The following is a 12,271-nucleotide window of genomic DNA, read 5'->3' on the forward strand; positions in this document are numbered from 1 at the left end:
CGCCAGCTAAATGTCTGTGCTGCCTTTAGTGAGCCCATTACCTGCCAAACATTCCCTTGCTGTGCTATTTTATGCGGATTTATCTATTTATTTCTGCTTGATCCGTGATCTCCACGCTAATGACAAAAACACAACAAGATCACATCTAAACTCAGTTCGGGCACGGACAAGTGCCGCGCATACCTTTCCGTACCAAGGTGACGCCCACGGTAAGGGTCCAATCACGAACTGACTTTCAGCGCTTTCGTCCAATGAGAGCGAGGTGGGCACACGGTGGGCGGGTCCCGAGCAGCTCCAGAGAGGGACATTGAGATAGTTGAGGATAGAGGAGGCTTGTTGAGCACGAATGCCACTCGTTGCGCGTCCTTATAATTTGGAGAGGTGTATGCAGCGCACGGCCCGTTCGCCTTTCCAGGTGGAAATCCAGGAGGAGCTGAGACCAATCTTAACTGGGACGACTGGTGAACCCGGTTCAGGACAGGTGAAATTCCCAGCAGGCTGCCACTAAGGCCACATCGATCCAGATGTAGGAAAATATAGTGTTACTCAGCGAAGGTAGGAATACTGCAAATATCTCTCTCTCAACAAGTCTGTCACCCTTTATTGGATGTAAAAAAAAGTGTTATTTTCTTAAAACAAGTGAAAAAAATCGAGGTGAGGAGTAATTATGTCACTGTTATTTTTCCCAAGGCAGCTACACGTTCCAGGAACTGTGCAACATTTCCTCGACACTGCTGCAGTATTCAGCTATGATGGATTGTCTTAGCATTGCTGAAGAAACATAAAAATGCTGATTTTACCTTATATTACTTGAGAAAAATTAAAGGCAGGTTTCGTTATTAAACTAACTTGAGTTGGACACGTTTGAAGTGTGCCCTTCAACCATTTTTAAGACGTGTTTTTGACAACAAAAAATATTGTAAAAAGTTGTTTTAATATTTATTTATACCTTATTCAATCACAATTTAATGTATTATATGCAAAATTGTTTTAGTTTATTGTCTCAATTTTGCAATGATGTTTTTTTGCTGTAATTGTTATTATTACATTGTTGTATTTATGTAATTGCTGCGTTTGGTGGCGATGCACCTGCTTAAAGCCATGTGATATTATTCTTCAATAATCATCACAAATCAGATTTTGTTTTGATGAATGATTGATGTGTGAATTCATCTGTAACGCTGTTATTCAGAGTCAGCTCAATCTGATGTGCAGGCCTGCATCAGGCTCACAATAAAATAACAGAGACACTTACATCATGGCCAGTGCAAGTGTATACACGTGGTGACGTTGGCCTCAGAAGATCAACATGCAATGGAGGATATAGCAATATTCTTTTCTTCCTGTTTGTGTTTTGCAGGTCATGGATGAGATCTCACAGCACCGTGGAGCTTTACCTACAACCAGTTGAAGTATAACCAGGAGTACCGGGGATACCCACACATTATTTTTGGATTCATCAGTTTATATAAAAACTCCGGCTTTCTTTTATCTGACACAATTCTGCAATGAAAAGGATCAAAGCGACGAGGAATCAGTGAAGCTACTGATTTGAATGACCACCGACTCAGATAAGGAAGTATACCGTGAAAAGGCGCCGAAATGAAGGAGAAATCTAAAACGGCCGCAAGGACTAGACGGGAAAAGGAGAACAGTGAATTTTACGAACTGGCTAAAATGTTGCCTTTACCGTCGGCCATCACCTCTCAGCTGGACAAAGCCTCCATCATAAGACTGACGACGAGTTACCTGAAGATGAGAATTGTTTTTCCTCAGGGTGAGCTAAGCGAAATAAAAGAAAATGATAAGAAGAATTATGGTCCATACGGAAATAAGACCATACGCTATTTCATATAAAATCAGCAATGAACGACTAGTATTATAATGTGTTACAATGTAGGCCTTTCCTACATCATGCAAATATTTTAGTTGAGGCGTGTTACTCTAAATAAAGTAGTGTAACTACTAAATACTAAAATACTATAATTATAAAAAATATCAGAATGTCCTTTAGTCATAATTAACAATGCAGTAGATATTATTAAAATATACAAATAAAAAATGAATAGGATACATTTACCTATGCACACGCTAACATAGGCCTACCTACTTTAAGCCATAAAGAAATATTAAAGAAACATTACAGTGATCTGCAGGGAGTCTTTACAGATGGATTATGATCGTTTTTTATTCAGTGTGTCTCAATGAGACGGTCTGCCACCATCTTTTATACAGCTCTCTGCAGGCTCCTCTGACTGCGTGACTGAGAACAAGATGTACCAATTATTTAACAAAAAAACTGCATGGCTCCTAATCACCTAAAGCCATGTAAGCAGGAGGCACACACACAATATTACACAGCCTCTCTCTTGTATAAGAAAAAAACACTAATGATCTCCCATAGGCCTATATCTAATCAGAAGCCACCGTTTCTGCCGCCATTTAACACACATTCATATTTTGGTGTCATAATATATAAAACGAAAGTAGCATGTATACATATCTAAGGCAGATTAAAATAAGAAATTAAAAAAGCTACTAAAAACCTATCATTTTTGCGGGGTTTGTTTTAAACTACAGTGGAGACCGTTTTCCGTTTCCAATACACAGCAGCACCGAATTTATTGACGATATCCGAGCTCCGTGAGATTTCTCGTAAAACTGAATGAATTTCAATAAGAAACAGTTACTTACATTATCTACTTAAACTGGAAATAACGGCCATCACTGGGGCATTTATTGGATAAAATAAAATCTAAAGGTTGGTCAGATTTGTGGTTGAATTCAATTCAGGCAGGCATTACATTTAATTTATAATTTGTTTTGATTATACTAATAGCCTACAACAGTAATAATCCTGAATGCTGACGAATTATAAATTATTATAATTAGACACATCGACTGTGCACCTTGTAAACATCAACAGATTATCGAGGTTCATGTCTGCACAACATGTGAAAGACACATTTACACTGTAAATGCTTTTACACTAAATACACCGTTTTACCAGACACGCCTCTGGCATCAGGGTGTGTGGCTGTGTGGATGTATGTGTGTGTGTGAAACAGAACGAGACTCCTTTATTTTATAGTAGCTTGAACACATTTTTAGTTATGATAACCAATAACAAAATACTTATTTTTTAATTATCTGAATAAAAACAAATGTTCCATTTCATTATAATGACACATTTAGAAGCTAAAAAGCGTTATTTGACTCTCCAGGTTTGGGGGAGGCTTGGGGTCACACAAGTCGAACAAGATCTGCGGACAATATTGGACGAGAGCTGGGAGCTCACTTACTGCAGGTATGTGAGGCTATAATTACCAGCGTAATGTGCTGTTTATAATGGCGAGAGACTGATATGGTCAAGCAAAAATAATAAAAAGGTAATTGTGGTCTGTTGTTTTTTTGTTTTTTTCAGACGCTGGACGGATTTATCTTCGTTGTGGCTCCAGATGGGAAAATAATGTACATTTCAGAGACAGCGTCGGTCCATTTAGGACTCTCTCAGGTCCGTTTGTACGATCAGATTTATTTATCTATCATATTTTTATTGTGCATTTCTATGATTATTAGCCTACAGCCTCTACAGCTACTTTAATTTAAAAACGGAGACATCGAGTTGAATAAAAAAATACCGCCTAGTGTTTACCTGTTAATTACATGAGTTACTCTCAACAGGTAGAGTTGACTGGGAACAGTATTTATGAATATGTCCATCCTGCCGACCACGACGAGATGACAGCCGTGCTGACGCCACATCAGCCATATCACTCACATTTCGTCCAAGGTAAAATACATTTCCTCTCTTAAGCTTCCCATACGCATGTCGTCCATTTGCAATTAAATTAAAATGTACGGTGTCTAGAACGAGCATATGGTGATAACAAATACAACGGATGTGTCTCGTATTACAACAATGTAACACAGATGCAAATGTGCAATGTGCGTCTCTTGCATCGTATGGAAATGCTTTTTAGTATTCCTGCAGGAGGCGTTTTTCAAAAGTAAAATCACTTTATTTATTTCAATGCATCTATTTATTTTTGTACGTAACACATATAATGCATGTGTTTTTGTATAGCATATTATTCAAATGCGTAGCCTCTTTAGTGGTATAGAGGGACTTCGTTTTTTAAATACGCATATCTATTTATTCCTATGAGATTTCCTGAGCTGACCCTTATTTTGTAATTGCCGAGCTAAACATGTTTATTTCCTTTAGAATATGAAGCGGAGAGATCGTTTTTTTTGCGGATGAAATGTGTGCTGGCAAAAAGAAACGCAGGCCTCACCAGTGGTGGATACAAGGTAGGCAATGAAGCTTTGTCACTGGCTTGTGATATTAAAAAATACACCAAATTATGAATTGCATTTAAGTTTACATTAAAAAAATATATGTAAAAATGTGACACAAAAAATAAAAATTAATGATTTTTAATTTCCTTTAATGTATTTTAAAAAAAAATCCCATATTTGTGTTGAGCGGCAGTGTTACTCATGCTATAATAACTACACTGTAAAAAGGGGGCTTTGAAAGGTTTTCTTATACATTGACCTTTTTCTCTTTTTGTCTATCTGCTCCACAGGTGATTCACTGCAGTGGCTACCTAAAGATCCGGCAGTACAGTTTGGACATGTCCCCTTTTGAGGGCTGCTACCAGAACGTGGGCCTGGTGGCTGTGGGTCACTCCCTGCCGCCGAGCGCTGTAACGGAGATCAAACTGCACAGCAACATGTTTATGTTCAGAGCCAGCTTAGACATGAAGCTCATCTTCCTGGACTCCAGGTACTGTACACAAGTCAATGTCTTTTATATGACAGTGTTTCTTTAAAGGTCTCTTTCTAATCCAATGTTCTTCATTTGAGCATTTACATTTTTTGATTTAGGAGAGTTAAATTGATTCTCTGGTAAACTAAAATGTTTGCCTGTAATAACACGTGAAGTGAAACAGAACAAGCCGAGATCAATCCCTGCATATTTTTAAAAACAACTGGTTAATTTCTCTCCAGGGTGGCAGAGCTGACAGGTTATGAGCCCCAGGACCTGATAGAGAAAACGTTGTACCATCACGTCCACGGCTGTGACATCTTCCACCTCCGCTGTGCACACCACCTATGTGAGTTACAATCCTGCCTTACATTATGCTTTACAACCGGCTGGCTGACCTTCTCTTGTAAAAGTAACTGCTCAGGCAACCTGCTGCAGCCACCATGTGCAGACAATCACTCACACACGTTGTTAACATTAATCTCTGTCTTCTGTCTGATTCTTTTATCTCCTTCAGTGCTGGTAAAAGGCCAAGTCACCACTAAGTATTATCGTTTCCTGGCCAAGCACGGCGGCTGGGTGTGGGTCCAGAGTTACGCCACGATCGTCCACAACAGCCGATCCTCAAGACCCCATTGTATCGTCAGCGTTAACTACGTCCTCACGTAAGTCTCATTTAATATTCCAAATCTAAAATCAAGCTTTCCTTAAAAGAGCAACTGTTCAGAATCGGATTGATTTAAGAAAAACATTATATATTTCTTATACTTTCTTGAGACGTTTGTACAATGAAAAGGTATATCTCGTGATATCTCTCTGAATCTTACATTTCCAATCATGTAAAATGCAGATATCAAATTGTAACATTCATCACAATTTAGACTGAAATCCCTAAAATCACAGCTACGTAAACATAGTGACACAAGGTTTAAGGGGCTATGCCGGGCTAAAAGCAGCTGCATATTTAATGGTATTTGCAGAGGGAGGAGCATTGATTATTTAACTAGATTAAGTAAAATCATATCATACGCTCTTGTGATCCATGCTTGAAGCTCACTCTATGATAGGATGGATCTTTGTCTCTTGGAGAAATCCTTGTGTTTATCCCTCTGTAGCCTCTCTGTACAAATCCACCAAATACTGTGGCTGTAGGGCTCAGCCAGTTGTGTGTTATGAGAGCAAGAAGCACACTAAGGCCCTTTGAGACAACAAGACAAATATCAGGGTTCAACCCCATCAAAAAAACCTCTACCGTCACCATCGATCTGCAGTCTAAGGAAAGCAAAATCAATCAAACGGTGAACTAAGAATCAATAGCTATCTCATAGCTGTAGCACATGTTGGATTTTCCTTGTTAAGTGTGGTTGTTCCACATGTGGATTTAACGGGTGTGTGCGTGCGTGTGTGTATCTGGGTGTTTGTGTGAGTCTCTGTACGTGTGTGCATGCATATGGCTGCACTCTAAGTATTGATTTCTCCAATGCAGCCAGGAGAAAACAAGTAACTATATTAAAATGACAGTGAATTTCTAATTGAATAATTAGCTCAAAGAAGGAAGTATCCAAAAGCTCACGTGCAACATAAAAAGATCTCCTATATTAAAAAAACAAACAGCATTTCAATCACCTAGCCCCGACAGCGTTTTAACCCAACGAAAATCCATTAATAAATCATGTTTGGAGGTTGGCTGCTGGCGTATTTCAGACATGAGGTGCTCTGACATTGACCCTGAGGTGGAATTCGGCTAACACAGCTGAGTTTGCACAAAGGCCCAACATTATTGGCTCAGACATAAGTCATCCAGGGCACAGATAGGATGCAGAACCAGCCACCGCAACTATACCTGCATGAGCAAATAACACTCACACTGTGTACTGGCTATCCAAACACAGCCTTTCCCCCAAGGTGTTGTACATAAAGAATGGGTCATATTTAGAGTCATATTAAAGAGGCTGGCTGTGCAGGGTCAGGGATGGGCCACAGGGTTTAAAATGCCAGGCAGCTGCTATTACATACTGTTGATGTGATAAGTTAAGAATAGGCTCATGTTTGCTGAACACTTGACACAGGAGCCTTTTCACTCCCTCGACAGCAACACTTGAGTTCAGCCACAGTACAGTGGTTTTAAATGTCAGAAATGGTGTACAAGCTGTGTGCACATATACAAGTTAAAAAAAACAACATTATGCAATGTTTTATATCCAGTTGCAAGAAAAAATATGTGAACCTTTTGGAATTACCTGGATTTCTGCATAAGTTGGTCATAAAATGGAGGAAGCCACTGCTGTCCAGAAAAAACATGGCTGCACGTTTGAAGTTTGCAAAAGAGCACCTGGATGTTCCACAGCACTACTGGCAAAATATTCTGTGGACAGATGAAACCAAAGTTGAGTTGTTTGGAAGGAACACACAACGCTATGTGTGAAAAAAAAAGGCACAGCACACCAACATCAAAACCTCATCCCAACTGTGTAGTATGGTGGAGGGAGCATCATGGTTTGGGGCTGCTTTGCTGCCTCAGGGCCTGGACAGATTTTCCATCATCGACGGAAAAATGAATTCTCAAGTTTATCAAGACATTTTGCTGGAGAACTTAAGGCCACCTGTCCACCAATTGAAGCTCAACAGAAGATGGGTGATGCAACAGGACAACGACCCAAAGCACAGAAGTAAATCAACAACAGAAGGGCTTCAACAGAAGAAAATATGCCTTCTGGAGTGGCCCAGTCAGAGTCCTGACCTCAACCCAATTGAGATGCTGTGGCATGACCTCAAGAGAGCGATTCACACCAGACATCCCAAGAATATTGCTGAACTGAAACACTTTTGTCAAGAGGAATGGTCCAACATTCAGGTCTGATATGCAACTATAGGAAACGTTTGGTTGAGGTTATTGCTGCCAAAGGAGGGTCAACCAGTTATTAAATCCAAGGGTTCACATACTTTTTCCACCCTGCACTGTGAATGTTTACATGGTGTGTTCAATAAAAACATAAAAACATATCATTGTTTGTGTGGTTTTAGCTTAAGCAGACTGTGTTAGTCTATTGTTGTGACTTAGATGAAGATCAGAACAATTTACGCAGAAATCCAGGTAGTTCCAAAGGGTTCACATACTTTTCCTTGCAACTGTAGTGTAGTATGCTTCCAGGTCCAGTGCAGAGCGTGTGCACATCTACTAACACTGTCTTCTACTCTGCTTCTGTCAATGGTTGTATGGTACGAAATAATGATTAACTTTGTTCGTAGAGTCTGTTATTTTCTTCGGAAGTGGGAGGGTTGAATTTATCTTGAATGTTGTTTATACTTCTCATAGTCTTCACATCACTCGGGGTATGCAATGTGTGTTTGTAAAATAAGTCTGTGTACTTATCTACGCTCAATATTGACCAAGACGTCTGCATCAGACGTATTGCTGATTATGTCACTTGGTGCAACACTGCCACAGAAACTGTAAAAGAAAGAAAGAAAGGCGGTGCACTTATTATATGGAAAACCTCTAGCCTTAAGGTTTGCAATATGATCAAGGAGAAATGGAGGGAAAGGTGAAAAGATAAAAGTATGGCTTCCTCAACAACATTCAAAGTGTCTGTGATCAAGGTACTCAACAATCAACCAGTGTACGATCTTAGTTTAGTATATTAGCATGATGACATTTGCATATTAGTACTAAACACAAAGTAGAGATAAGGAAGGTGCTCAGACATCACACAGGTATCACAATTTATAAAGAGGGGGATCATGATTGTTTTTGCTAAATTCGATGCCAATCCATCACATAGTTGTTGAGATATTTCTGACCCAACCAAAGTGGTTGACTGACCCGACATTCCTTGAGCTGGAACCATTGCTAAAAAGTCACAACCTGGATAAATATGGGTTCTGCTTTTGAATTGTATCCCAAACGTATATTTTGTTTGTGTCAAAAGGGATACTGAGTATAAAGGAATGCAGCTGTCTTTGGACCAAATGAGCCCCACCAAGCCAGCCTTCCCATACGCTGACAATCACAGTGAAGACAGGAAGAGCACCAAGTCACGTCTCACCCAGGCAAAGGCCAAAGCCAGAGTGTCACCCTACCCACAGGTAATTAACAGTATGTTTTACATAGAGCTAAATCCAGAAAGGAAACTTGGTTCAGGCTCACTTAAAAAGCGAGAAGGTCTCAAAACCCATTGTTTGTTTTTCTCTTAGCAGTTTTCAGCTTTCAATCCAGAGCGTTCGGAGTCAGATCCAGACAGCCAGTGGGGCGGGAGCCCGCTGACGGACTCTGCATCTCCACAGCTGCTGGATCCCAGTGAGCCTGCGGAGGCATCTTGCGCCTACCGACTGTACCCAGAGTCCGGCTCCCTGTGCTACGGCCTGGGTCTATCAGAGGACGATATCGCACATGCCCAAACGCATCCTCACTCCTCCACCTGTGACCGAGCGCGATGCCAGAGTGGCCGCTACTTCCTCGGAAACCCTCAGTCGGGAAGAGAGGTGTGGTGGGATGCCACTCGCTCTGTGCTCTCGCTGCCAAAATCGTCCATGGAGAACAGCGATGGCTACGAAATCACATCCTACCATGGAGCCATCCACGGTGAGGTGTTAGGGTTGAGACCACAACCATCTGTCCCTGAAAATAGCCCTGGCCTTACTTCTCCTAGTAGCTGTTTTGGAAATGTTATTATGGGACATGCTAAGTTGTTTACGCCGTTTCTTGCCAGTGTGCCGATTGCTACCATCTGTTCCAAAATTGCCTGCAATTGAAAGCCAAGTTATTTCACATTTCACATCCTCAAACAACGAAACAACCCCCACCGTGCCTCTGCCAAGACAGTCTAACAGACCATAGTTCTAAAGTAGAACTTCACACATTAAACATGCAACTTGTGGTTTTAGCCACTAGTACTTCAAATATATGAGAACAAGTATAGGAAAGAGATCGTGCAAGTACTTTTGACACACTTTGTGTACGCAGAAAGACATTGTAATTACTTATTAACACAATGTAATTCATTAATTTCATTCTTCTTACAGGAAGGGGCCACTGGGATGAAGACAGTGTGGTGAGTTCACCCGATGGAGGCGGGTCCACCAGTGATTCAGGTGAGCGTTACCATGGTGACCACTTCCGGGCAAACCCTCGAGAGCCCAGCAAGATGGAGACCCTGATCCGAGCCACACAGCAAATGATCAAAGAAGAAGAGAGCCGCCTGCAGCAACACAAGGCGCCGCTGGACGTCTCAGGGCTCGCCAAATCTCACAGTCCGTGCTTCACCTCCTCACTCTCACACCACTCCCAGCTGAACATGCCCAGCGTGGTGTGCCGCGGCCCGGGAGCCCCCAGCATCGACCCCCCTTCTGAACGCCTACATCATCGTGACAGTGTCAAAGTGCTCGGACCGCACGACAATGACGAAAACACAACCAGTCCTGCGTCTATGTCCCGTCTCAGCAGTCCCAGCTCTGATGGGATCCCCAGGTCGGGCCTGGGCCTCACCAAAGACTACATGCAGACGGATATGTCCCCCCACCCTCCACAGTCCCAGGGGAGCCCGCTGCTCTATCAGGGCCAGGACAGGCAGCCACTGGACAGGCAAGCAGCCTATGCTTTGACTGGATACTCCCTGGAGCACCTGTACGACCCGGAGAACCTGCGGAGTTACTCGGGCCTGGCCTGTGGAGGAGTCCAGTACGATGTGGCGTCCCATGTGAGGATGCAGGCCGAGCAGATGCAGGGACACAAGGCCACCTCAGTTATCATTACCAACGGGAGCTGATGATATCTGGAGCAGGGACATCCTGTTCTCTAGGTGAGGATGTTCAGGAAGGTGGAGCTTTAAGCACACGCAAACACAACAGGTGCTTGATACAAATGTCTGGACAATTTAAGAAAAATAATAAGAGTTACCTGCACTGGGTTGAGGCGCCCTTGGTTGCTCGTTCAGCACAATATGTCAGCCTTTGTATGAAGGACGATATGGACTTGTGTTGATGAACTGGCCTGATACTTCACAGGGGCAGAGGTTTGCTCCATTACATAAGAATATAGTGTTATTTGATTGGTGAACTGAGTTCCCCTTCCTGCTAAGGCTACCCAAGCTTTGAGTCTGGTTAAACATCAAGCCAGCATTTCTGTTCTCACGTCTCACGCACCATTGGCCATGTGAGTTAATCTGTCCAGGAGACGATTTCCAAAGGCAGTAAAAAAAAAACGTGTTGTTCCATTGCCCCTTCACCTGAAAACTCCATTGCACAGAACATAATGTTTGACACAAGAAGTGCATCATGGGAAAGGCGAGAGGGTCACTATTGTAAGATGTCAATGTTTCCTGCTATTTATTTGTCAGTGGGCTGTTTCTTGTATTTGACATTATTTTCTATCAAAGTCAAATCTTTATTGGCCGGATAAAATTAGATCTGCTGTTGGATTACACCAACATTACATTTAAATAATTAGGGTGGGAAAACTGAAATAAATGGATACTTCTGAAATGTAAACATTTGAAATACGCAGCTCAATTGGAAACTGTTTTAATGTTTATGTGAAATGCCCTCAGAGTGCAAAGAGAAAGCGCACAATTTAAAAACGCATTTGTAATTTCCACTTCCCCTGTTAATGTTGGGATCTCAAGACATGTTTTACATATCAGAGTATAATTCTCCTCCTGTTTTAACCTCACTTAGCTGTTACCACGCTTACTAGCATACAGTTATGAAGAGTATGCGTATTAATCCTCAAATCCCTCAATTAAATTCCACATTATTGTTCTCAAAGAGATTTTTCTTTTATATTTGTCATTGCGGCCTGAAGGGTTAAAAAAAAAAAAGGATACAAACTTATAAAAAATGTGTTGAATGTCTTTAGTTTCTTATTTAATTTATGATGTAAATATCATCTCACAATGAACTTTTGAAAAAGAAGTGACAAGATTATTTATTAATTGGTTTTAAAAAGTCTTAAATCTGAATACAGTTGCAAACAAAAACATGTTTGACTCCCTTGATTTTTGTTGCACAACTCTCAAATGAATGAACACACACACACACACACACACACACACACAGACACACACACACACACACACACACACACACACACACACACACACACACACACACACACACACTCTGCTGCTGCCTCAGAAAAACTCATTTTGAGATGGACAGATTTAGATTTAAATATAGATTTACATAGACAAATAGATCCTAAGTGATTTAGTTTGTTTTATTTTGCCCCATCCCTACACTAGCTATTTATAAAACGCTTATATTAAAAACTATAAAAGGATATAGATATATGATTATAACGCAGATTTTTTAAATATGTCTTTTTGTTAGTTTCCTTTGTTAATTATATAGTAAAAACAGAAAGACTTGGAGGATATGACTAATGTCATACCCTATGTTTCTTAGTGTCAACAAATCCTATGACAAACAAATAAAAAACTGGGTCACAAATATAAGGCTAAATCATTTCTTTAAACTGCTAGACACTTGTTTTTATCAAAC

The 12,271-nt window shown here is 40.9% G+C and overlaps 1 protein-coding gene across 3 annotated transcripts; it reads left to right on the forward strand.

Annotated features, from left to right (window-relative positions):
* The first annotated feature begins 381 nt into the window (after positions 1 to 381).
* On the forward strand, positions 382 to 11,562 carry LOC307016969 (single-minded homolog 1-like). 3 transcript variants are annotated; one of them, XM_079646362.1, is made up of 12 exons: positions 382 to 555; positions 1,361 to 1,777; positions 3,225 to 3,307; positions 3,425 to 3,514; positions 3,685 to 3,793; positions 4,229 to 4,314; positions 4,593 to 4,792; positions 5,017 to 5,123; positions 5,292 to 5,439; positions 8,704 to 8,860; positions 8,969 to 9,356; positions 9,797 to 11,562. In XM_079646362.1, exons 2-12 carry the CDS (start codon positions 1,603 to 1,605, stop codon positions 10,537 to 10,539), a joined length of 2,286 nt encoding a protein of 761 aa, XP_079502488.1. In that variant the 5' UTR covers positions 382 to 555; positions 1,361 to 1,602; the 3' UTR covers positions 10,540 to 11,562. The 3 variants fall into 3 exon arrangements, with proteins under 3 accessions (XP_079502488.1, XP_079502489.1, XP_079502490.1); XM_079646363.1 differs by having other exon boundaries at positions 8,972 to 9,356; XM_079646364.1 differs by lacking the exons at positions 382 to 555; positions 1,361 to 1,777; positions 3,225 to 3,307 and having other exon boundaries at positions 3,448 to 3,514; positions 3,689 to 3,793.
* The last annotated feature ends 709 nt before the right edge of the window (positions 11,563 to 12,271 follow it).

Source organism: Notothenia rossii (assembly GCF_949606895.1).
Source record: "Notothenia rossii genome assembly, chromosome: 8".
Taxonomy (NCBI): Eukaryota; Metazoa; Chordata; class Actinopteri; order Perciformes; family Nototheniidae; genus Notothenia; species Notothenia rossii.

Excerpts from the sequence above, each read along its gene's own strand:
- LOC307016969 (XM_079646362.1), top strand. The coding sequence starts at position 1,603 with ATGAAGGAGAAATCTAAAACGGCCGCAAGGACTAGACGGGAAAAGGAG. Across the intron at positions 3,308-3,424 it reads TGGGAGCTCACTTACTGCAG|ACGCTGGACGGATTTATCTT; the intron begins GTATGTGAGGCT and ends TGTTTTTTTCAG. Across the intron at positions 9,357-9,796 it reads CTACCATGGAGCCATCCACG|GAAGGGGCCACTGGGATGAA; the intron begins GTGAGGTGTTAG and ends TTCTTCTTACAG.